General features: G+C 39.3%; 1 protein-coding gene across 5 annotated transcripts in view; it reads right to left on the bottom strand.

Annotated features, from left to right (window-relative positions):
* Positions 1-27,077, bottom strand: part of LOC115260624 (RING finger protein unkempt) — a 62,496-nt gene extending 35,419 nt beyond the window's left edge. For all 5 annotated transcript variants that reach the window (XM_062845529.1, XM_062845530.1, XM_062845531.1 and 2 more), the window contains exons 1-2: positions 26,920-27,077; positions 26,615-26,824 (exon numbers count right to left, since the gene is read on the bottom strand). In XM_062845529.1, coding sequence (XP_062701513.1) covers positions 26,615-26,824; positions 26,920-26,984 — 275 coding nt within the window. In that variant the 5' untranslated portion in view covers positions 26,985-27,077. The remainder of the gene's footprint in view (positions 1-26,614; positions 26,825-26,919) is intronic.
* Between the last annotated feature and the right edge of the window lie 733 nt (positions 27,078-27,810).

The raw sequence follows: 27,810 nt of genomic DNA, 5'->3' as shown, positions 1-27,810 counted from the left end.
TTTTTTGGTTTGAATTTTCGGCTTAGATTTGCTGTGTCGAGCAGAGGCCTAGCATTCAATAGTGTGTGGTGGATGGGAAGCCGGAGAGGGCGATAGTTGGGCCGCGCGCACGTGTGTTCGTAATTTTTTAGTTTGAATTTTCGGCTTAGATTTGCTGTGCCGAACAGAGGCCTAGCATTCAATAGTGTGTGGTGGATGGGAAGCCGGAGAGGGCGATAGTTGGGCCGCGCGCACGTGTGTTCGTAGTTTTTTTGGTTTGAATTGTCGCTTTGGTTTAGGAGGAGAGAGTCGGTAGGGGGGGGGGGGGGCTCGCTCGTGCTGCTCTCGCTCTTATTTGGACCCAATTTTGATATGATAAATGCAACAAACAACATTTTTTGCGATTTTAGTCAACAGACATTGAAATGTTCGTCACGTCAAGTGTCGGCCCAAGTTCCAAAGCCACGTTGGTTCAAATCACTTTATTTTCTCTTTCGTTAATTTTCGCACTTGGAAAACTATCTGAATGGTTCGTCATCTTCGATGTCGGCATGTGTTTTGTTTTAGTCCAAATGAAAATAAGTGGTTTGATATTAATAGGGTTGCATGATTCACTCCACTTACCAAAGTGAACTCAGATCATGCGCCCTTTTCCCCTCCCCACTAACAAAAAGTCCTTCCCATGACAGACGTGGAGACGCAGAGGTGATCTCGGTCTTTAGTAAGCAACGCACGTCATAATAACATTCCTTTCCTTCCTCGATGACCGTAAGGACGTGGCCGGCGCCGTTATTGACCTAATAAAGTTTGGAATTCTCGAAGATGCACATTGAGGACGGTAAGCTACTCCCAAGCTCCGTCTGTTGGTTCCTTGTGCAACTTCGATTGTTCTGGTCAATCACGGAGTAGCAACTACGAATAGTACGGTCATCTATGCTCATGCTATGCTCATGCTCAATCTCTGGAATAATTATTAAAGGATTCCTTGCTAATGTTCACTGTTGAGATGCTTGACAGTATACTAATGAAAGAGGAACTCCTGAAGAAATCCATGGGAGGATTCAAATAGGTAAAATATAGTTGGAATTCTCAAATAAATTACTCCAAAAGTATTTGACAAAAAGCATGTAAAATCTTTAAGAACGTCTTTAGAAATTATTTATAATTTTATCAATAATTTTCTTGAAAAAAATGAAATTATTGGCAAAACTGCTTGATATGGTTGAATTGTTTTGGAAAAGTTACTTGTAAGACGTTTCAAGAAATCCCTGGGAAAATATCTTGTTAAATCTCTTAATGAATGTTTGGAGAAATCTCTAGGAGAATCTGCGAAGAAACTCTTGGTTTATCATCAAGAGAAATGTTAGCCAACCTGGAAGAATCGATTGTATACTATCTAAAGAACATGTCCAACATGGAATACTGGAAAAAATGTTATGAAATTCTTGAAGACGATCGATTTAACAGAATTTCTAAAATCATACACATTTGTAATTGTAAAGGAACACTGCGGTAAAATAAGGTATTTTTTTTTAATATGGCAATATTTTTTTCTGTAATGATACAATACACTGACTGTCCTACCCAAGACAAATTATTTAAAGTTTTCCATTTATACCTTAGCTTTTACAAAAACAATTGTAATTCTCTACAACAGTTCTATTAAAAAAGTCCAGGATTTAAATCAAAATTTAAGAAAAATCTAAAATAAATCTTATGATTAAGTTTTGAACTCTAAATCTAGTATCTGCGATATAGTATCTTTAGATTACAAAAATATAGATCATGTTTAGGAAAAAATATGATTCTTATGTAGATGCAATAGAAATTATTATCCATTTGCATAGGAAATCCAGCAAAGATGGGACTGATATGCGATTCACGGCAGTTTATGTTCTAAGCAAATTCCCGGTTTTTCCCGGTTGTTTGCGATTCCCGGGTAATTCCCGGTTTTCCCGGAATTCCCGGTTGAGTGGCCACCCTGTTAGCAAGAATATTGCTTGTAGTTCTTCCGTAGACTGCGCGTCGGCGTCCGCCTATTTGGCCGAACGCCATTTGCGCGAATGCCATCTGGCCGAAAGGGTCGTTTGGCCGAATTATGATCAAATGAGTTCAGAGGAGGACATACTCTGGGAGACATTCTAGCTGCCAATATATCTGCTAGGTATATTTTCTTTCTTTTAATCATAGGCTATTCCTTCTACTTTCACCATGAAGAAATCAATTGTCGTTGAAACTGCAAATGTTTTTGTCAGATATAGGCTTCGGCACTCTAGTGTGGGAAGTCGTCGCCGTATCGAAGTTCCCAGAAACGGTCTACACTACGCTGATTCCAACCCACAGCATCTTCTTCTTTTTCTGTATGGCTCTACGTTCCCACTGGAACTTGGCCTGCCTCTCTCCAATTTAGTGTTCTTTGAGCACTTCCACAGTTATTAATTGGAGGGCTTTCTTTGCCTGCCATTGTATGAATTAGTATATTGTGAGGCAAGCACAATGATACATTATACCCAGGGAGTCGAGAAAATTTTCCCGACCAGAACGGGAATCGAACCCACCGTCTCCGGATTGGCGATTCATAGCCTTAACCACTAGTCTAACTGGAGACCCCAGTATATTTTCCCCAATCAATATATTCGGTCAACTAAAATCCAATTTTAATATGGCGAGCCAGGCACGAGTCATTGGTAACTGAAATTTTGATCGGCAGTTATCACTACTATGGGGATTCTGCATTGCATTACATGTACATTCCAATGATAAAGAATTTTAGCACATTGACAAGACCAAGCTGTTTGGAGGTCTTGCGTCTCGGAGTTCAAAATGGGCAAGTTGAAATAGTCAGCGGAGGTCGTATATCAAGGTTGCGCAATTGTCGTTTTTCGGAGACCCCTAGCTAGACTGTTCCATGAAAATTATGATTTTGATTTTCTAATTTCGTTCATTTATTTTAGTTCTAATTTTTAAAGTGTGTATTGTTCAACCTTCAATTTTGTTTGTGCCATTTTCACAACTCGTTCTAGATTTGAACTTGAACTTGAAAATACACGATTTGATAACGCCGGCCTACATGCGTAATACCGATTCATTCAACACAACCGATGCGCTCAATGAAACACATAAAGTGCAGGCAGAAGAAATAATCTCAGCACAGCTGCAAAACTGCATCACACACCACTGACTATCGTGAGAACGAGACGAACAATATGTGTGTATGATTTTTAATTAAAGAAAAAAATATATTATTCGGTTAATTATTGTAATATTAAAAGGAACTAGCTAAGGTGCTTAATATTTTAATTAGAATTAATTTATTCAAATGACATAGTGCCTAGGGCTCAAGCAGAGAAAATAATTTAACTGGGTTGGGATAGAAAGTTGCTACAAGTCCAATATTTGGAAGAGCAAGAAATCTAATAACAAATTTTGCACACGCATACGTCAGTTATAGGTAGGTACTCTATCGTGTTGGTACCTGAAAATAAGTCGCAATTTCGAGCAGAGAAAAGCAATACAGCAACAAGCAAAAAGAAAACACTACATATTTTTGGAAGCTATCTGCTTTTCTTTGTTTTTGTCATCTTATTGCGTAGCTGCCGAAAAGCTTTTTTTTCGTGACTCAATAAATCCCATAAACAATCTTTTATACACTCACGCATTTACCCATACAGAGGCAAACAACTGGAGCGTGTCAGCGGGATACGTAAATGTGACCAGGGCTTGGATGCACTGCACACACTATCCAATGCTTGGAGTATATGTTTTATGCGATATACACTTGTATCAGGGCATGTAGATGCCATACACATCTACGAAAGTGAATGGAATCAAACAGTTACGCTCACTCTCACTTTCCATTCTAGAGTTACTTTACAAACAACAAATTTGGGTATGCTTGTCCGGCTTGTGGCCAGCATCATACACACGAACATCGTTGTGGGGTTATCAGTATCATAAACATGCTATGGCACAAACACTCCAAGAAAAAGGCCACACTTGCGCACATCACCGATAGAATAGCTTCGTTCGTTCAGACAAAGAATCATAAACAAAAACATAAAACTGTTTTCCCCCCGTTGGACTACCCAGTACGCATTGTCGGTGTCTGCGCTTACTTCCGACAGTGAGAAAAATACAAAACATGACATGAAAAAACTAAGGTCACATTAGATATTTGATTTCGTTAATTATAGAAATGTTTAATTAGATATCAACCGTGTAAATACAGTAAGGACCCGATTTTGTCAGCCCCTGGTAGCATTTTGGGCTGACAAAATCGGGTACCTGACAAAATCGGGACATTTTTTAAAATCATTTTTTTATTCATGAAAAGTTGTTCTGAGCACGTCAGAGATAGGTGTGGAGGGTCTGCTTTGGGTTCGTTCAAGTATTACGTAACGCCAATGAGGGGGGGGGGGTTCCAGCACTGTGTTACGCTGCATACTAAATTTTAAAATTTCTCTTCCAAAAATAGTTACGCGTTGGAGGGATAGCGGATAGGGTCTAAAATTGCCAAACTTTGCGTTACATAATATTTGAACAAACCTTTTGTGGTAAACAAAAATCGAAAGGTTGTTAAAAGCACAGAAAAAATGGTATTTGGCAAAGTTAACATTCAGTGCTTTTCTACAGCAGAACTATTAAATCTTTAGTTTCTTCTCCTTCTTGTCATAACATTCCTACTGGAACACAGCCTTCTCCTAGCTTATAGCAATTGTGGTCTATAGAAGACAGTTGACACTGGTTAGCGCAGTTTAAATCATAACATCTAACTTTAGCTGTCAACGAATGAAAATGAACCAACATCTGATTGACAAGTATGGACATTCAAACTGTCCGAAATGGCTACGTTTCCGCTGCCTTTCCACTTTAATTTCCAAAGATTAGGCTTTTTGAAATCTTTGAAGAAATGTTCGGGGAAATTTTTAGAGAAACTACCCGAGGATATACGGAACGTAACCCTCAAGACATTCCGGAAGGGATTCCGTCAGTAGTTTCTGCAAAAACCTTTACAGGAGCTCCGGATAAATCCCTTAAGTAATTTCTGAAAGAATCCATACTGCAATCTCCGTAGAAATCTGTAGAGGTATTTCGTTAGCATTTTCTGAAAAATCATTGCAATCTTTGAAGAAATCTCCTTGAGAAATCCATGGAGGAATTCCTGTCAAAAAGTACTGGGGAATTATCAGGAGCAGTTTAAGGAGAAACCATATCAGAAATTAATTGCAGAAGAATTTCCAACATAATTTTCAAAAGGAATTTCAGAAGCAATTCCAAGGGATTCTTGTAAAGAAATACTAAGAGGTAACCCAGGAAAAATCTCAAGCGGGACCTCCGGGAAATCCATAGAGGGCCAATTACCCAATTGGGAAATCTAATAGAGGAATCATAGTGAAAACTCTAGAGCATTTCTTGTAAGAGTAATAACTGAAAGGAACATTTTACCAAATTCTTAGAAGGATCCCTGAAGGAACCCTAAGAGGAATTCTTGAAAAAATACTTAGGAAATTCGCTAGATTTATTCATCACTAGGTTGGCTCCAGGGGCACGTTCTCTTCCATTTGGAAAATTTGTGCCTTCCGTAGATTTATTCATGGACTAATGCACGCAGTAATTCATATACGAATTATTTCAGAAGTATCTATAGAATACTCTGAATACAATACATCACTAGTGAAGAATTTCTGTAGGAATCTCAACAGGAGTTCGTCAACCTGGGGGTATCATAAGAAGAATGCATGAACAATTCTTAGGGAAATATCTGAAAAGGTTCTTATAGATATTTCCAGAAAATTTCTTGGAGGAACTCCAGCAGAAGTTCCTGGACTATCCAAACAGATATGAATGAAGAAATGCCAGCAGGATGTCTTGAAAGAATCGCTAGGAAAATCCCTGGATAAATCCACGAAGCAAATGTAGGAGGAATTCTTGGAGAAATCCTTGGAGAAACCCCTAGATACATAGCTGTATGAGGAGTTCATGTAGAAAATTTTTGAAAAAAAATGCTGTAAGAATATCAGCAAAACTTTTGGAGGAATCTTAGCAGGAGTTCCAGAACAAGTCTCAAGAAAAGCTTCTGGAGAAATCACAGGAGGAGTGCCTGAAAAAATCTTAAAGAGACACACCTTAATGAATCGTTAAAAAAAATCCCGGAAGAATTCCTTTAAAAACTTCCGGCGGAATTCTTGGAGAAATACCAGCAAAAATTGTTACAAGAAGCTACGCAAAAGTTCTTGAAGGAATCACAGCAAGAATTTTTTGGGGAATCCCATCTCGAATTCCTTAAGAATTTCCAGTGAATACAATTCTGACAGCAATTTTTGAAGGGAGTCTAAATACAAATCTCATAATAAATCTAGACCAACATGTAAAAAAAGGGCGGAACAACCATTGCATGTCTCAACTTCTTCAACTCCGTCTAGGTGTATTTCAATTTTTTTTTTTTTTTCAAAGTGATTACGGCGGTAGCAACACTGTGCTTATGTTCTACACCGCACCCTTTCCCTACATTTGCTTCTAGGAGCCTCTATTTTTGTTTCAACACACAGAAGTACGTAGGCGTGCGTGGCCCAAGTCGACACTGTTTTGGCCTGCGTTGAACAAAAATAGTTTTAATAAAAGTTTCCCCTTTTTTCTTTTTGTAAATTGGTTTTTTTGTAGTATGGTCCACGTATTTAGTAAGGTTCTTGTCAATTTGTCAGTTATTCGAAGTAGATCTCCAATAGTCAATAAGTCAATTAAGTCATTCTGATCTGTTCTATCATAGCAGCTTTAGTCTTTGCTTTATTGAAGTGTAGTTTTATTGGAAATATGCTGAATATCGTTATTAAAAAGAGACGTCTGGAACTGTGTCCTGCTAGTTGTTCCGTCATGCACATACTACATATTAAAAAATGAATATTATGCTGTCTAGCGCATTGTTTCCTATCGGCCATTATTGTAGTATAGTCCCAACTGCAAGCTTTTTTTCAATCTTAGCGTCAATTGTCTTCTAGTTACTTCTAGACAGATTCATCGAATCAGTCGAACCCGTATGTTAAAATATAGTCGATTCTGTGTCCAATTGTTTTTTTGATATTTACTTCGCTGTGTTCATCTCTTATGTCCTTAAAATGTTATCGGTCCAAAACCTACAGAAACATGTAACTGAACTTCTAATATTTTTTCTGTTGGTGTCATAACATCATCTAAGAGATAAACAAAAATTGCTTGTCAACTATTATGTATTCATCCCCCTACAAATACTATGAAAAATATTCAAATTCGTTCTGTCATATCGGTCCTATCAAGATAAACCATGTCATTTTCTCATGCGTGGCCTAGAAATGTCAGCCTAGACATACAAAAGTAACGTTGTTCAGTTAATAAAAAGCAGTCAGTTTTTTGTCCAGTCCAAACTGTCACGTCAAGTGTTCGCACGTTAGCTTCGAATCTATCAGCACAATTAAGTGCTGCAAATCTCCTTCCCACTATTAATTTTTTGGTTGATTTCAATTGCTTTATTTAAATAAAATATAATAAAGTATAACAATTCTAAAAAGCGACTATGACATTAATAAATTACTAATCAAAATCAACCGAGAAACGTGGGAAATAGAGCCCAAACAACATTTCGAAGTCAGCTGGCTGTAAAAGGTTCCAAAACCAGTCACAAATCCTATAAAACTTTTATTAGGATTTGTAACGATCATCAAAACCTTCTCAAAACCGACTTGGAACTATTGCTTGGGAATAGACTCTACTGAGCCCCGGCGGTTCCTCCTGTTTATCGAGCATGTCTGATGCATATGATCAGCCATACTCCATCTGCAGCAGCCGGTTCGTGATGAACCGTTGGAGGCGCATTAAAGTGTTAAAAAGGTGATATGTTTCACTAAAGAACACTACATTACAATAATCAAAATGAAACTCCTTCACTTTAATACCGTCAACCCCTGCGAACTTGGCCAGGGGTATTTCAATTTATTTATGCAAACTTATCCCGTTATCAGATAGAGGGGAGTCTGCTCTATCTGTTACTGGTCAGAAATTACATGAAAAATGGGCCATGTGCTCAGAAGGAAGGGAGAAGCAAAAATTCGAAATGGTAGTTGCGCCACGGCACGGTAAAGGCTGGGTATGCTGCGCAATTCAGATCCCATTGTGATCCACTAGCCTCTGCCCAGCAACTCCTATCCCTACCTCCACGCGGTACCGGCCGGAAACTATGAGCAACCTTAGGGAAGATCGGGTAACCAACCCCGGTGGGACCTTTGGTCGTAGGCTGACAGGGAAGGGGGGGTTTGCTTCGGCAAACCTGAGCGTCTGTTCTCCAGGAGGAGCGGCTCACAACAGCGTCTGATCCCTATGTTAGGGGCGGCTGATCTACGTCCGAGTGCCAGGGAAGGACTCTAAGCTCAACTGTGCACTATGGTCCTTCGGAAAGTAGGGGGTTGGTGTCAGGCCCTACGAGCCAGCCGTAAAAACCCATTGTAACGGAAAATCAGCAACAGAATAATACGAACCGAGACCAACGGCAACGACCCCAGCGAACAAAAAGGACTTGCGATTGGAAACTCGGTACGTGGAACTGCCGATCTCTCAACTTCATTGGGAGCACCCGCATACTCGCCGATCTACTGAAGGACCGCGGGTTCGGCATCGTAGCGCTGCAGGAGGTGTGTTGGACAGGATCCATGGTGCGAACGTTTAGAGGTAATCATACAGGGTGTCTACTCATAACTCAAAAATAAATTCCCTGAGTTTTCCAGGTTTTTCCAGATGAAATTTTGAAAATTTATAATTAAAAGAATAACCCATTTTTTTTTTAATTATAAAGGGTGACTTGGGGTATCATCGGCAGGTTTGTTCTCTTCGTCATGAGGGATTTATGCCGGCTAAATTGCCTGAAACTTGATCATATTCAGCTTGGTTAGGAAGGATTTGATGCCAACTCTGAGTTCAACAGGTTTCATTAAACTCCCCATGACGAAGAGAACAAAACTGCCGAAAATACGTAAGTTCCCCTACTCTTAAAAAAATCTTTCAAGATTTCAGAGCCTAAATCCTGGAATTTCTTCCAAAGTTTCTTCCTGGCTTTCCGCAGGATTCTTTCACATGTGATATCTGTTTGAGTACGTCCCGATATTTCTTGCAAAGCTTTTCCGATATACTTCTAGAGATTCTCGCTGGATTCCTCCCGAAAATCCATCCAAAACTATTCAAAGTTTCTTCAAGAATGTCATTGGTTGAACCTCGTAGCCATGCGGTTAGAGTCCGGATGAATGAGAGTTCGATTCCCGCTCCGAGTGATGCTTTTTTTCACGAGAATCCGTAGCCACTCCGTGTTAAGTTTCGTTCAATCGGTACAGGCAGTGTCCATGTCTTTTTTAGTGGTTTTCCGGAACAGCTATCAATAAACTATTGTATTTTTACCGATAGTTTTCCCACAGACAAACAGACGTAACACTACGAACATTTTTCGATTCAAATCATAGTCCCAAAAACATGTTCGCCCAATGCTAAAAGGACTGAGTTTGGCCGACCATGAACTAGGTGGCGGTAGTGGGCAAACGTCAAACTCGAACAAAAACGATGCGAGCACCACAGGTGGGCAGTTGGCCAACTATCAAATCTTTAAATAGACCGTTAATTCGGTGTACGATGGGAAATGTCAGAGTGTTACGTCTGTTTGTCTGTGGTTTTCCGTTTTCCGATATTCCTCTTGTTTTCCTCGCGGAACTTCGTACGCAGCTGCTTTCAGGATTCCATGAGGTTTTTAGAATTCCTCCTTGAATTTTCCCATATTTTTTCTTTTCGGGATTACTATTACCTAGAACTTTTTTCGAGATGTCTCATTTTTTCTCAGGTTTTTCCTGAAGTTCCTGTCAAGATTTCTTCAATAACACTTTGAGGAGTTTCTCGCAAGATTTTATTTGAATTCCCTCGAATATTTCTCCATTAATTTCCTATAAGGTATTTCGTAAGTTATCTCAGGAGACATTCTGAGGAAAACCCGTAGAAGAATCCCTGCAATTACTTTGGAAGAAATCCCTAAAGGAGTATCCAGAATCTCGGGACAATTTCTGGTAAAGATTTCGGGAAGAATTTTGGGAATAATGCACAGAATATCTGTAAAAACTCTCAGGTGGATCACTGCAAGAAATCCGGTACAATTACGAGAAACAGCATGGCTCTGAAAGAATGCAAGAGAAGAATTCAATGAGAAATATCAGCAATAACTCCTGTGGAAATCCCAGAAGGCACCCTGGAAAAAAAATCTTAGGAGAAAATCCAGGGTAAATTAAGTAAAACTCTGAGAGACATCTCATGACCAACATCGAAAGGAATCATCTGAGAGAAAAATCTCAGGTAAAACTTCAAAATAAACCTCGCGAAAACTTTTAACAAATTTCTGATGGAGACCAGGAAGAACATCTCGAAGAAAGTTCAAAGCAATGGTTTGAAAATAACACAGGAAAAAAATGAAAGAAAACTCTTGAGGAACTCTTGCAATAAATTCGTGAAAACTCTTTCAGAAACCCTTGGAGGAACTTTAGTAGAAACCCCAGGAATAACTCCTTTAGCAACTCTGAAAGACATTCTGTGAAGATCTTCTGGGGAAGTCCCAAGAAGAACACCGGAAGGAATCGGGTAAAATTTCCGTGAGGAGTGCCGAAAGAAATTCCACGATTTATCCCGCCAGATATTCTTATAGAGTATTCGGCATAAACTCTGGTAGAAATCCTACGAAGATTTTTTTGAGCAAAACACTGGAGGAACTTTGGGAAGAAATAGTATCCCCGTGAAAAACTCCATGAGAAATCGGTTGGAATTCAGGGACCCTGGAAGGAATCCCGAAGTATACCTTTCCGGAAAAAATTAAAAAGGAATACCAAGAAAATTAGCGTCAAAAATGCGGAAGGAATTTAATAATAAATCCTGGGAGACATCCCAGGAGGTATTTTTAAAGAAGTTCTAGAAAGAAATTCTGACGGAATTTCTGGAAAAAAAAATCCTTGTAGCGAAATTTCTATATGGATTTTTACTACTAAGTTCATACGACCCAATGTTTTTTTTTTTATCGGAGTAAAATTTCCCTGAGTACTCAAGAAATTCCCTGAGTATTCCAGGTTTTTCCCTGATAAATAAAATTCCCTGAGGATTCCCGGTTTTCCAGGTTTTTCCAGGTAGTAGACACCCTGTCATACCATCTACCAGAGCTGCGGCAACACACGCGAGCTGGGAACAGCTTTCATCGTGATGGGTGATATGCAGAGGCGCGTGATCGGTTGGTGGCCGATCGACGAAAGAATGTGCAGGTTGAGGATCAAGGACCGATTCTTCAACTTCAGCATAATAAACGTGCACAGCCCACACTCCGGAAGTACTGATGATGACAAGGACGCATTTTACGCGCAGCTCGAACGCGAGTACGACCGCTGCCCAAGCCACGACGTCAAGATCATCATAGGAGATTTGAACGCTCAGGTAGGCCAGGAGGAGGAATTCAGACTGACGATTGGTAAGTTTAGCGCCCACCAGCAAACGAACGAAAACGGCCTACGACTCATTGATTTCGCCGCCTCCAAAAATATGGCCATACGTAGCACCTTTTTCCAACATAGCCTCCCTTATCGTTACACCTGGAGATCACCACAGCAGACGGAATCTCAAATCGACCACGTTCTGATTGACGGACGGCACTTCTCCGACATTATCGACGTCAGGACCTATCGTGGCGCCAATATCGACTCCGACCACTATCTGGTGATGGTCAAACTGCGCCCAAAACTCTCCGTCATCAACAATGTACGGTACCGGCGACCGCCACGGTACAACCTAGAGCGACTGAAGCAACCGGATGCCGCCTCAGCATACGCGCAGAACCTCGAAGCCGCGTTGCCAGACGAGGGCGAGCTCGATGAGGCCCCTCTAGAGGACTGATGGAGTACAGTGAAAGCAGCCATCAACGACGCAGCCGAGAGCACCATCGGGTACGTGGAACGGAATCGACAAAACGAATGGTTCGACGAAGAGTGCAGAACGGTTTTAGAGGAGAATAACGCAGCGAGGGCGGTAATGCTGCAGCAAGGGACTCGACAGAACGTGGAACGTTACAAACAGAAGCGGAAACAGCAGACCCGCCTCTTTCGGGAGAAAAAGCGCCGCCTGGAAGAAGCGGAGTGTGAAGAAATGGAACTGCTGTGCCGTTCCCAAGAAACACGGAAGTTCTATCAGAAACTCAACGCATCCCGCAACGGCTTCGTGCCGCGAGCCGAAATATGCAGGGATAAAGACGGAGGCCTCTTGACGGACGGACGTGAGGTGATCGAAAGGTGGAAGCAGCACTTCGATCAGCACCTGAACGGCGTGGAGAACGTAGGCACGGGAGCCCACGGCAACGGAAGGAACGACGACGCCAGTGCAGCGGAGGACGGAAATGAACCAACTCCCACGCTGAGGGAAGTTAAGGATGCCATTCACCAGCTCAAAACCAACAAAGCAGCTGGTAAGGATGGTATCGCAGCTGAACTCATCAAGATGGGCCCAGAAAAGTTGGCCACCTGTCTGCATCGGCTGATAGTCAGGATCTGGGAAACCGAACAGCTACCGGAGGAGTGGAAGGAAGGGGTAATCTGCCCCATTCACAAGAAAGGCGACCATTTGGAATGTGGGAACTTCAGGGCGATCACTATTTTGAATGCTGCCTACAAAGTGCTATCCCAGATCATCTTCCGTCGTCTGTCACCTAAAACAAATGAGTTCGTGGGAAGTTATCAAGCCGGCTTCATCGACGGCCGGTCGACAACGGACCAGATCTTTACCGTACGGCAAATCCTCCAGAAATGCCGTGAATACCAGGTCCCAACGCACCACCTGTTCATCGACTTCAAAGCGGCATACGATAGTATCGACCGCGCAGAGCTATGGAGAATCATGGACGAAAACGGCTTTCCTGGGAAGCTGACTAGACTGATTAAAGCAACAATGGACGGTGTGCAAAACTGCGTAAGGGTTTGGGGTGAACTATCCAGTTCATTCGTATCTCGCCGGGGACTGCGACAAGGTGACGGACTCTCATGTCTACTCTTCAACATCGCGCTGGAAGGTGTGATGCGACGAGCCGGGCTCAACAGCCGGGGAACGATTTTCATAAAATCCGGTCAATTTGTGTGCTTTGCGGACGACATGGACATTATCGCTAGAACATTTGGAACGGTGGCAGAACTGTACACCCGCCTGAAACGCGAAGCAGCAAAGGTCGGACTGGTGGTGAATGCCTCAAAAACAAAGTACATGCTGGTAGGCGGAACCGAACACGACCGGATCCGTCTGGGTAGTAATGTTACGATAGACGGGGATACTTTCGAGGTGGTGGAGGAATTCGTCTACCTCGGATCCTTACTGACGGCTGACAACAACGTGAGCCGTGAAATTCGGAGGCGCATCATCAGCGGAAGTCGGGCCTACTACGGGCTCCAGAAGAAACTGCGGTCGAAAAAGATTCACCCACGCACCAAATGCACCATGTACAAAACGTTAATAAGACCGGTAATCCTCTACGGGCACGAGACATGGACCATGCTCGAGGAGGACCTACAAGCACTCGGAGTTTTCGAGCGACGCGTGCTAAGAACGATCTTCGGCGGTGTGCAGGAGAACGGTGTGTGGCGGAGAAGGATGAACCACGAGCTCGCTGCACTCTACGGCGAACCCAGCATCCAGAAGGTGGCCAAAGCCGGAAGGATACGGTGGGCAGGGCATGTTGCAAGAATGCCGGACAACAACCCTGCAAAGCTGGTGTTTGCAACGGATCCGGTTGGCACAAGAAGGCGTGGAGCGCAGAGAGCACGATGGGCGGACCAGGTGGAGCGTGACTTGGCGAGCATTGGGCGTGACCGAGGATGGAGAGCGGCAGCCACAAACCGAGTATTGTGGCGTACTATTGTTGATTATGTCTTGTCTTAATGATGTGGAACAAATAAATGTATGTATGTATGTATGTAGTTGCGCCAAATGTTAGTCTATCTGGACCAATCCAAACAAGTGAACCTAGAGGAATCCCAGAGATGCCGGAAAGAAGTAAATGGATTGACTTGTAATCACAAGCGTTTAATGTTTGTTCTGTTCCTGAAGAAATTCAGAAGAATAGTCTTTATGCCCACATAGCCGATGTGGTAAGCGCACGTGCAATCACCAAAACCATGCTGAGGGCGAGGAGTTTTATTCCCGATTAGCTCAGAATCCATTCCACAATCGACATTTACTTAACTACCTTGTGTATAAAATATCTTCATGACTACCACACGATATATGTACAAATGCAAAATAAACTTTGGCTGTGAGGGATCTCAGCTAAAAATTGTAAAAGTTCTCATAAAATACTAAGCTGAGGAGCAGGCTGTGTCCCAGTTGGAACGTTACGCCAAGAAAAGAGAGAGCTGGAATCTTTTAGCAATTTAAAACAATATTGGTTTAAAGCATTGGCGAGGGTTGGGTGCTAAAATTGCCCCAATGTGTTGATTTGCAAAACAAGTTTGGCCGTTTTCAAAAATTACACGAGTTTTGTATATTTCGTAATTTTTCGTAATGATTATAAAATAGAAATTCTAAATGAAATACAACTTTATTTTTTTACTTCAAAAAAGGCTGACAAAATCGGGTCAAAAAGCTGACAAAATCGGGGGTAGACAAAATCGGGGGTAGACAAAATCGGGGGCTGACAAAATCGGGTCCCCACTGTATTGAACTAACGGACGATTTGCGATTAAGTAGCTTCATCGTAGAGATTTACAAGTGGTTTGAAGCACATGTTCAGCTCTTTTAAGTTTTATTTTTGAATGAGGCAAAATATTGTATGTGTTGCATAGAATGAAAATTAATGAACGTAGGACTATTGTTCGTTTTGCTAAACAGGACCGCTTATATTAGATTTAGCAAATAACATTTATCTATAATATAAATTATCTCAATGGAAGAAACAGTAGTGCAGCTAGAAATTTCAGACCAGCCAGAAGAAAACGTTTCAATGATCAATTTTGTGATTATACCTTACGCGTAAACACATATGAAAAATATAGCCACATACATGATGTATTTATAAAAAAAAATATTTGCAAAATAGCGGCAAACTCGAATTTATTTTTCATTTGATAAAACCCTTCCGACTGAAAGTTAGGTAGTTTCACAAATGTTTGTTACGGGTATAAGTATTTATTACATTAATAAGACAGAACAGTTGTTTAATGTGTTTGAAGTTTAATATTCGTGCGTTCTTTGTATTACATGTTGTATTTTAACTTGTAAATATTCCCCTAGTATTAACACTTATGTGGCCGGCAGGGTACCCGGGTACCTTTTTCAATTTCAAATCTCGATATTTTAATGGTTATTGAGACTAGGATGTTGAAACTCTGTTAGATCTTAGAACTCGTGAATATACATCTATTAATGGGGTTGACCGAATTTTAAAGTGAGGAGGTGCAGGGGGAGGGGCATCTGCATTTTTTTTATTACGTGGAAGGCCGGCAGGGTACCCGGGTACCCACGAAATTGAAATGATCATATCTCCGTCAATTTTTCATCGATTTTGGAAATTTTTAGCTCATTCAACTCAGAAACTCATCATCTATCGGGAACATATTTGGTTAGACCGATCTAATCACCGTTGGTTTCGGAAAATCCATATTTTTGGGAGCATGTCCTTATACCATATTGAAACCCACATTGTTAAGGCTAGGATACCTTAAAGTGTTTATGGTCAACCATGGCCCCACGGGAAGCGTGTTCCGAAATCACAGTTTCAAAGTCAACACGTATTATGATTCCAGGCCGGTCAGATACAATATGCCAAAGCAATTATACGATGCTTGGTACCGAAATGGCTATTAACCTACCGAAAATCCCGTATATTGTATTGTATAAAAACATGGATCCGGAAATCCGGATTTTCCAGTACCTATGGTGATCGGACCGGTCCAACCAAATACACGGTGCCCCCAGAGACCGTTATTATAAAATAACAATGTCCATCAAAACTAAGTTCAGGGATCGAATCCTGGTGCCATTCTGCACCTCTGGGCAAATTTTAAAAATAATCCCTAGGAGGAATCTTGAGAAATCTCGATTTGATGTTTTATACTAAGAAATTTCAAAGAAATCCATGTTCAAATTGGACAATATCGCTTAAATACCTACACAAACTTTCCCTAAAGTGTTCAAAGTTGTTTCAAACCCGTATTTATTTAATAACGTTACTTAAATTATACATATTTACTACTCATCTAAATCAATTAACTGATTAAACTGACTTTCCAAACATTTGACAGTGTACAAAAATCAGAAAAAAAAGATGCAAAAAACGTTGCTTGTCATGTGTGCTTTTGATTACATACCAACGTTAGGGTTAGAAAAACTGGAGTAGGTCTTTGAAGACAGTTTTCTTAAAATGAATAACTTTTTGAATTAGGTTCGACTGTAGAATGAACTGTTTTCGGGTGGCTTTTCAGTCTAGCGTAAAATCAAGACAAGTGCTACTTGTTTAATTCCGACGTTTCGGCCATTGGACTCGGCGTTTTCAGTCACAATAGTCGAAAACAAATTTATACTTTTTTTTCGATATTGCTTAGCGTTTTGAACAGGGGCGTTCAATGTTTAGTAATTGTATTGTTCCTTGCTGTAAATGTATCGCTCCTATATAGGGCGAGTATGACACATAATCGATCCGATGACCGTAAGGACGTGGCCAGCGCCGTTATTGGCTTTCAAATGTTGAACTCTCGAATTGTGCACATTGAGAATGGTTAGCTAGTCCCAAGCCTTGCTTTTATTGGTTCTCTCTGCAACTCTGGTCAATCGCGGAGTAGCAACTACGGTGTGTACGATTATCTTTAATTTGATTTGCCTAGAATTTTGTACATTTTTTTTTTGAATGAAAAGTGCTACATATTCTTGCACATGAACACTAGAAAATTACTGAGAAATATGTTTTAGATAAAGATCGAATAGTACACCAATTTTGGAAGAACAGGAAACTTCGACGTATATGTAATAACATGGGACACGGTTTATATGGGAAAATATAAAAAACACAAAAACTCTAGTTCTTGTATACTTTTTGAGTTCCATTTTGGTCCCATATAAACTGTGCAAAATATCAGGTCGATCGGGAGAACTATTTTTTTGCGCCCGTTATTCTTAGTTTTTCAGACGATTTTATGAGAAAATTTACTTCTTCAATGAAAAATCGCTTGGGGTCTCCCCTTGGTCCCTAAAAATAATTCGATGAATGATTTCTGTAGCAAACTTCACGATGAATTAGACCTCCGAAGACCGTAAAGCGATGCGAAGTTCATGAAAAAAAGTTATGAAGTCTTACCCGATCGATAAAATGACGAGATTTGATTATTTATTGTTATTCCTTACATGTTAAACAGCGTTTCCATGCTATTCGGTTTTCAGTCAATAACTTTTTCCACATATCCCTTTGTGGTCTTCGGAGGGTTGGTTCCTCGTAATATAGTAAACATGTTGTAGATTTAGCGAAAATTTTAATGTATAACACTGGGATGTGTAATATGTTCATAAAACGATAGGGAAAAATCGCTTCTTAATGCTTACGTTAAAACCGATGCATGGCTTGGAAAAACATACTTATGTCAGTTTAGTCAGTTAATTGAGTTGGGTGAGTAGTAAATATGTATAATAAAAGTTGCGTTGGTAAATATATACTGGTTTGAAAAAACTTTGAATACTTTGGGCACTTTTTTTTGTAGGTATTTAAGTGATATTGTTGAATCTGAACATGGATTTCTTTGAAATTTCTTAGTATAAAACATCAAATCGAGATTTCTCGAGATTCCTCCTAGGGATTATTTTAAAAATTTGCCCAGAGTTGCAGAATGGTACCAGGATTCGATCCCTGAACTTAGTTTTGATGGACATTTTTATTTTATAATAACGGTCTGTGGGGGCACCGTGTAAATACGATCTCGATAGATAATGAGCTTCTGAGTTAAATGAGGCAAAAACTTTTAAAATCGGTGGAAAAATCGCTGAGATATGATCATTTCCATTTCGTGGGTACCCGGGTACCCTGCCGGCCTTCTACGGGTGTTTTTTTTGCTGGCCACACTACGGTTAATGCACATTTATAGGGTTCTGACAAAATAGAGGCCCATGAAATGCAATCCTATTTCGATTGCCAACATTCAGGCCATTTTGGGCCGCGATTAAGTACTAGAGATGTAAACCTTTCCCTGGCACGGACTCGAGTTATAGAGCTCTAGTGATGCAATCCGAATCGGGATGCCCGATTAGGATTAATTTTCCTAGACAAAAATAAGCAATGAAAGCAGTAACAGATGCTGCGAACTAAAATTCGAACTACAAATTAAAATACGATTCCAGGATAACTTATGGACCCAAACCAATAAATGAAACTTCGTCATCCTGTGATCGGAAGGTGTTATCCATCTGGATAGCAGGGAAAATTTGTGTTATCTGTTGTGCTGTGTCCATTTGTTATGTCTCTAATTTGTGCATTTGTAAGGTTCTGTGTGTCGTTATCAGGGATGGGACCATTCATTTGCAAAGACTTACATTCACTTGCTATTATCTCAGTTCAGAAGCATGCTATTGAAAAACAATGTATGGATGGAATTTAACCTTGTAGTTTTATCTGTAAGTTTGCCGAATAACATTGGGGTCGCACACGTATACCAAAGTCGTGAGCGAGCTGTGAAGGCAATTCTCCACGCGGTGAATGTAAATTACATTCACGCCGTGAAGAGTTGCGTTTGCTGCCTTCTGTTGACTTAACTATTGATTCTACGTTAATATATTCTTCTACAAAGTTTCAGGTAAAACAAAAATGAAAAAGTGTTCCATACATTGATTTTGACTGCGATGTTTCTGATGCAAGTTAACAGCAAGTGAATGTAAATGATTGCAAATGAATGATCAAACCCTCAGGTGTAGCGAAGTAACACATTAAAAACATAACTTTATTTACATTTAAAATTACATTACAAAGACGACACGTTACTTATTAATCTCTGCGATTGTGCATCGACCGAAGGCATAATCAAATGCTATCGACGAGCACGCAGATCGGCAAGAGCATGAGAGTCAATCCAGTGGTTCTCAACATCTCCCCCTCGTTTGGCGATAAACCATTACAGCGGTCTTCTGGCGCAGGAAGAGCGATGATGGTGGACAGTGCACAATGGTCCGAATCCACGTTTTAGCAGGAAAAAAATCCGTATCTCTGTTTTCGTTAATTTTAGGCATTTGGTGTCTTCAGAGAAGTTGTTTGAATTTGTTTGCTGCATCTTTTCCAAAAATTTTTGATTACGGTGGTCCGCGTCTTAACTCAAATCTTAAATAGAACTTTCAAATTTCAAGTCATATGCGATCGAGTTCTTCAGCAAAGTTGTAGGCAATGCTATTTTGAGCAACTTTGCCGAATACGCCGTTTATCTAGCTCTTAATTTGAACATAGTAGTTCAATTTTAAGTTTTGACTTAGGGTGAGCCCCCTAAAAACGGGTTTTTCGCAATAACTTTTTTATTTGATTTTTTTCGAAGATGTGAGCTTCGGAGAATTTGAAGAGCAAGTAATGACGCATATTTGTTCCGAATATTGCACGTTGCTAGGTCTTGTCATTCAAATGTTATGGGCAATTTTGACTTAAAATCAACGATGTCTTCAAATGCTTATATCTTTAGGAGCTGGTAAAATAAAAAAAGTTCTTTAAGCGGCATTTAGAAGGTCACATATAAAGCCAAATTTGGAGCAAATATTACAAGAACGTTATTTTTTAAATTGGAATAAATCGACTCCAAAAATCCCCTTAAAAATTGAAAAAAACTACTTATAACTCATACAATTTCAAAGATAGAGTCAAACTGTCTTCGGAAAAAATGTAGGTTTTTACCATGCCTACAAGTTTTCCATACACGGTTTTTTTTGCAAAACGTGAAACAAAAGCTTGAAATTGATAATTTGATTCTTAGGGGTACATGCTATGTTTTTCTAGGTAATCAGAACGATTATATTCTTTAAAAACAAATTATCAATTTCAAGCTTTTGTTTCACGTTTTACAAAAAAGTCGTGTATGGGAAACTTTTAGGTATGGTGAAAACCCACATTTTTTCCGAAGACAGTTTGACTCTATCTTTGAAATTGTATGAGTTATAAGTAGTTTTTCGATTTTTAAGGGGATTTTTGGAGTCGATTTATTCCAATTTAAAAAATAACGTTCTTGTAATATTTGCTCCACATTTGGCTTTATATGTGACCTTCTAAATGCCACTTAAAGAACTTTTTTTATTTTACCAGCTCCATGAGATATAAGCATTTGAAGACATCGTTGTTTTTAAGTCAAAATTGCCCATAACATTTGAATGACAAGACATAGCAACATGCAATGTTCAGAACAAATATGCGTCATTACTTGCTCTTCAAATGCTCCGAAACTCACATCTTCGAAAAAAAATCAAATAAAAAAGTTATTGCGAAAAAACCGTTTTTGGGGGGGCTCACCCTAAGTCAAAACTTAGAATTGACCTACTTTGTTCAAATTAAGAGCTAGATAAACGGCGTATTCAGCAAAGTTGCTCGCAATAGCATTGTCTACAACTTTTCTGAAGAACTCGATCGCGTATGACTCAAAATTAAAAAATTCTTTTCCAGATTTGAGTTAGGACGAGGACCACCCTAATCAAAATTTTTTGGAAAAGATGCAGCAAACAAATGCAAACAACTTCTCTGAAGACAACAAATGCCTAAAATTAACTAAAACAGAGATACGGATTTTTTTTCTGCTAAAACGTGGATTCGGACCATTGTGCAGTGATGGAAGCGTTACCGGTGATCAAGTTGACAGACATTGATGTACGGCAGACTGGAGCTTGATCCTGATTCCACCTTGGTTTATCATCCATTCAAAGACATCGCTGCATACTGAAAGCCGTCCACATGCTAAATCCACAGACAAACAGACGTAACATTGACACGAATGCAATGTTAGTGTAAAGTGTCGGTAATAAAACAAAAAAAACAGACGTAACACTCCGATAATTCATATCGTACACCGATTTAACGGTCTTTTTCAAAATTTGATAGTTGACCAACTGCCCAACCGTGACGCTCGCATTGTTTTTGTTCGAGTTTGACGTTTGCTCACTACCGCCACCTAGTTAGTGGTCGGCCGAACATGGGCCTTTTAACATTGGGCGAATATGTTTCCGTGACTATGATTTAAATCGAAAAATGTTCGAAGTGTTACGTCTGTTTGTCTGTGCTAAATCCATGCGGTGGGAACTTAACGTATCGCGGGTCCCCACTGCACGCACGGATTTCTCGTCGCCACTGTTACGGCCGAGAGTTCAGGGTGACCGGGAGACATGGCAGTCTATTCAAACTCTCAAGTGTAGCAAAATAACGCATTAAAAACATAACTTTATTTACATTTAAAATTACATTGGAAAGACGACACGGGACACTAGGGGAGACTGAGGAGACTTGATCCCTGGGGAGACTTGTTCCCCCCATATTTGCTCGGAATCAAAAACATTTTTCTTCTAGCATAATTTTTACAAAACTACTCCTGGACAAACGACTATGTTTTGGCTATAAGTGATTTCGATTGTACATTGCATTATTTTTTAACGGCAGATGGTTTGTTTTCAGTCCTTCAGAAATCTTTTAGGCGATTCCGAAAAATCTCAATAACTTTGTGAAAATTGAACCAAATCGTGTCAAAATTTCACAGTACATAGTTTGAATAAAATACTTTCAAACTTATTTATCCAAATAAGGCTGTTGTTAACACATTTTAATTGATTCAGCTCAGTATACACAACAGTAACATGGGGAGACTTGATCCCTCGACGATTACACACACATTATACAAGTGAAAAATAAAATTCTATTCGGAAGCCTCTATTTACTTGGAATTCTAGTCTATTCAACGATAAAATGTGCTAGACAGTTAAGTACAAACCAAGAAAAGGGGGATCAAGTCTCCCCATTTTGAAAATACGGTATATCCTTAAAAATTTAAAGAAATCTTACAATTTCAAACACTCCATATTCATCGGAAATACAAGAAAACTCGAAAAGAAAATGCATAGGAAGACTCTGGGATTATTTTCCCTTTAAATAAACCATGTGTTCAAAGGGGGATCAAGTGTCACCCATTTTTGAAAAATGCATCATAAGACATGCCTTCATAAAAACACAGTTTTGAAAACTTTAACAATAATTTAAAGGCCTTCTGTTATGTATTAACTTGCAATAGATGTTTACCTGCCATTTTGTACGGAAATCGGATCTAGTTTTGTGCTTTTCTTGAAGTTTTAGGTAAATTAAGAAAAAGGGATCAAGTCTCCCCAGTCTCCCCTACATGGAGGCTACATTACTGCTCAATATAATCTCTGCGATTGAGCATCGACCGAAGGCATAACGAAATGCTATCGGCGAGGACGCAGATCGGCGAGAGCATGAGAGCCAATCCAATGATTCTCAACACCCCGAATAGCCCGTTTCCCCGAAAAGCATACATAACATTCTTGTTCGAACTGATACTTTACCACAAATGATCATGATTTTAGGAACTAGGTTGTTCATAGAGCAAGTCATAGAGTTATCCGACCTTAAGCTAGGAAGTCATTACACTGAACGGTGGGTTGCAGTGAAAATTACTATTCTGAGGGTCAATTTAAATACACAACGCCACTAAATTTGTGCAGACTGAGTTTCGTTTCAATTCAACAGAATTATGTTTTCAATTTTACCATGGACTCGATTTTCAATTAAAAAAAGTTTCTGTTGGCAACCGGATTCGAACCAAGAACCTTTTGACATCACCAGGCTCGCACGCTACCCCTCGGCTATCGAACCGGTTGATGTGAGATCATATTTTGCCATGGTAAATTTAAAAACATTTTTATGCTTGTCATTACTGCAAGCCGCTTTTCAGTGTAGGGACAATATACAGGGGATACTCAAAATAACTGGGACAGGTAAAATTTTTACTTTTCAAAAAATGTTCAACTAGCTGTAACTTTTTTCGAAAAGAGCATTTAATATTCTCAAAATTTTACTATAAGTTCATCAACTTCATTGTATATCAGTGGTCCGATTTTGAATAAGATCGGGCTATTCTACACGAAGTTAGAAAGATTCTAGAAAAAGGTAGAGTTATTCGATAGCCAACTTTGAGCTGTTATATCCCCGGATTCAATGAACCGAATGCAATAAATGCAATAAAATTTTGATCATTTATGACTGGCCAACGATCTAGGGAGTAATAAAACTTGAAAGAACTCCCCATAAAATAAAGGAGAATGCATCAGTGCATCAAGCAATTCGGGGAAATGGGACATTCGAGGAAAAGTCCCATTCGGGGAACTGACATTCGCCATATGTGGGCGGATACCTAACGGATTTTGAATCTCTTGCTAGCATTAACCCTCAAATACCCAATCCCGCCTTTAGACGGGGTATAGTTTGAGCATTTTTGTAATTTTTGTTTCGTGGGAAATTATTTTTTTTTTATATTTTTGGCTGATATTTACTGCCCCCACTCGCATAACTGTCCCATTTGACTTTTCATCACTTTTGAGTTAAGGTTATGAATAGTCATTATTTTCGATGTACTTCCAAAAACAATAATAAAAATTATGATTTTTTATGTCAATATGTGAAAAAAATACCATGTCATGAGCGTCCCATATCAAAAGTACCCGCATAACAGTCCCATCATGGATTTTTGTGTCACGTAACACAAAACTGAACAACTTTGTAGTGATTGTAATATTTTTTACAGTTATATATTCATGTGCAAAGCAATCTGTGAAAGTCTCGAGATGATCGAAATATTCTTCGAATTTTGGCGGTTTTCAAAGTTTTATATGGAAACAAGTTTTCAAACTTCAAATGCTGTTTTCTCAATTCCTACTTTTTGCAAATGGGACTGTTATGCGAGTGGGGGCAGTTTAGGACTGTTATGTATATCTCAAAATGGTTTTGGTATATTTTAAAGCGTATTTACATTTTTTTCAAATCATTGAAAAATTGATGTTTTAGTCACCTTTTAGAAGTCATTGTTTATTTTGTATTGAATCGCTACAATAGGAAGCAATCAGTGAAGTACTAGATTGAAAGTAGTGAGCTGGATTTTTGTATGGTGAGATGATCAATTCTCCGTTTCTGCAATGAAATTGTGCAAACAGCTTGGGTTATTTGATTTCTTGCCTAATTTGATGCTGTTTGAGCAAAAGTTTGGGTAACTGTGTTGTTGTATTATTTATTTCTTGCAACTTCAACAACACAGTTACCCAAAGTTTTGCTCAACCAGCATCAAATTAGGCAAGAAATCATATAACCCAAGCTGTTTGCAGCATTTCTTTGCAGAAACGGAGAATTGATCATCTCACCATACAAAAATCCAGCTCACTACTTTCAATCTAGTACTTCATTGATTGCTTCCTATTAACATATTTTAAATTTTTCCCAAATCATTCTATCCTTGTTTAATAATTTAAGGGAATCGAATACACTCAAAAATTATTTTCCTTAAAATTACACGGAAAATAAAATTTTCTGTGAAAAAAATTTAAAATAATAATATTTTAACAATGATCATAAAATCTCAAAATGTTTTCATCTCAAAAAATCCGTTCCCCAAATTGGCTTCCAGGAAAAATATAAAAGTGTGGGGATGATCAAAAAAAAAATTTAGTAAAATCAGAAACTGAAATTCACGAAATGGAGAATTAAAAAGAATCATCTTCCAAAACATGTTTAAATCGATTTTAGATGACAAAAAATGATATTTAGATCAAAATCAAAAATTTGGGTATTAGAGGGTTAAATGGCAAAAAAAATTGAGGTAAAAAATAAGAAATAAAAATGGCAGAAAATTTGCTTCAGAAAAAATTACACGCTGTGCAAAAAGCATGTTTGACATAGGGTGACAATGGGTATTATCAGCAGGTTTGTTCTCTTCGTCATGGGGGGTTTTTGTCAGCCAAATTGTCTGAAACTTGGCCATATAATTCAACTTAGTTGGGAAGGATTTGAGACCAACTCTGAGTTCTAAAGGATTCAAAAAAACCCCAAAGACGAAGAGAACAAAACGGCCGAGAATAGGTAATTTCCCTTATCTCTAGAAAATTCGGAACTTCTCCACTAAAATATGTTGAAAAAATTGGCTTTTATATATGTTTAACAACATGGTATTCTTAAGCATCGGTAGCCGTGTGGATAAAACACGAGCTCGGCTCAGTGATCCCAACGTTCATGGATCGAATCCAGTCTGCACTCAGGCAAATAAACCTAAGATTATCATAAGGTTTCACTTATGAAATGGCCTTTAAACAATTCATAACGGCTAGAACGATTTTCATAAGGTCTGTCTATGACGCATAATCGATTCACAGTTTGGCTTTTATACACATTTAGCAACACGATATTCTCAAGCGTCGATAGCCGCGTGGGTTGAGCACGAGCTCAGTGATCTCGACGTTCATGGATCGATTCCAGTCTGCATCATTTTGTGATTTTTCTGCTTTTTTCATAACTTTATCTGATGTAATTAGGTCATAATAAGCATGTTCAATTTTCATAAGGTATTCTTATGGCATCCACACTTTACAGTTATGGCTAACTATCATAAGGTATTTTGATGCATTTCAGTAGTTTACTTCGCTGAGTGTGCAGAGCATCACTTCAAGATTTTTTTTTTGCTCTTTTCATAAGTCTATCTTATTAAATTTATCATAACAAGCACGATTAATTTTCAAGCACCTCACATGGCATCCATATGATTTAGTTATATCAAAAAATCATAAGGTATTTTGATGAATTTCGTTAGTTTTTATCGCTGAGTGGACGATTCTACGTCATAGAGCGACCTTACGAAATTCATTTGAACCATTATGAATTATTTAAAGATCGTTTCATAAGTTGGGCCTTATGCAAATTTTAAGTTAAACTTTATTTAGCTTAGTGTACTGATGATAAAAATGTGGATCATTTTATTCACATTGTTTCAGATCAAGGATAACCGAATCAGTGCTCAGGTTGTTAATGTTGATTACCTCCAACATACTTTTTTTGCAAATCATTTCGGCTCGTGGCCACAACCCGGCCTCACAACAAAAACACCGATCGTATTGCATCATTAGAATTGCAATGCACGTATATTGCACAATCAAAACAAAATATTGTCCACCGGAACGTTTGTTTGCAGACCCACTGTGTTCACCAATACAGTTAGACACTATCTCCCACACTTGTACCACCACCACTCATATAAAACCGATTATCTCCAGTTCGAACACCATCGCAACAACCACTACCGTCTTCGCCATCAGCCAGCCACACAACACAACGCGCTGCACATGGTATTATGCAAGGGTGATAGAACGAGCACGCACTATATAAAAATAAAAATATTTTGATTGCTTCGGCTCGCTCTGGTCCACGCAAACAAAGTAAAGCGGTGATGGCATTTTGGGGCTCCGTTTCGAGCTACTCCAGGCGGGAGATGTACGAAGTCAAGAAAAAAGAACCTTTTCTTCGTCACTTTTCAATGGCTACACCATTTCGGGGGTTGGAAAATTGCAATTTTACGGCACTTACTCGTCTCCATCTGGGCATATTCCGGTAGTTTCGTCGTACTTGGTGCAGTAGTTATCGGCACTGTAGTTAAATGAACCATCCCGTCGACGCACTGGCCGACGGCGTCTCTGATTCATAAAGTGCCAATTGAAGCACACGAATGGTCGATGCTGATTGCATTTGTGCTGCAGAAACGATGGGCACTGTTCCACTCGGAATTCTTTCAAGTATCTGCAACGAAAAGTGCACTTGTTGTATATCGGCGAACGCGGCGCAATTTGCGCTACAAGGTGAAACACAATTTGACTGCAAAAACGGCTACTTACGTGTAATGATTTGGCTTTTCTGTCTGGGTATTCAACAAAGCTGCTTTCGGGTCTGACGACGCCATTTTATGGTTTGTTTATTTCAGCTTCGATGCAAAGCCGCAAGATGACGCCTCGGTGCGTTGTTGTGCAAATGACGCAAATCAAACGTCTGATAGCGTCTTATGTCACAGGAGGTTTCTGAAGCTGAGACACATTTGGGTTCGACATGTCAAAAGGGTCTGACTATTTTTATAAGTCTCTTTTGCTGGCATAATCGATACCCCCACGCATATCATATCGATACTGTTGGCGAAAATTAGGATAAAAATCAATCTTTCTAAAAACGGTGTTAAAGCGCATAGGCGAATTGTGATAAACCATATAGCAACAGCAAAGAATATATTTGCAAAAATGAGTTATAACTATCTATAGATTCTTTTTAAATGTTAAACCAGCATGTTTTTAATCCACACTAAAAAATTCTACTCATCTGCAGACAATGGTTTCAAAATACATAGTGCTAACCCGATTTTAGTAACAAAATGCAACTTGTTGCCATGGCTTGTTCAAATATTATGTAACGCTAAGGGGGGAGGTAGGGGGTCTAGCGCTGTGTTACGCTTCATACAAATTTTGAAAATTTCCCATACAAAATTTGTTACGTGGGGGAGGGAGGGGGTCTTAAACTGTCAAATTTTGCGTTACGTAATATTTGAATGAACCCCAAGAATAAATTTTATTCTAGGAACATCAGCCATCGTCTTGTGCGGCTAGACCAGTTCTGCAAAAAAGTCACGGAAAAAGCGCGAATATTTAATGTAAATGTCACGGTGAATATCATTTGGCATTTTTCAAAGGTAGTCCGTGACATTTACATTAAATATTCGAAAAATAACGGTTTTACCGTGA

The sequence above is a fragment of the Aedes albopictus genome, chromosome 1, assembly GCF_035046485.1.
Source record: "Aedes albopictus strain Foshan chromosome 1, AalbF5, whole genome shotgun sequence".
NCBI classification, from domain to species: Eukaryota; Metazoa; Arthropoda; class Insecta; order Diptera; family Culicidae; genus Aedes; species Aedes albopictus.
The sequence above is the reverse complement of the archived record's forward strand: the minus strand, read 5'-3'. Positions and strand labels throughout refer to the sequence as shown.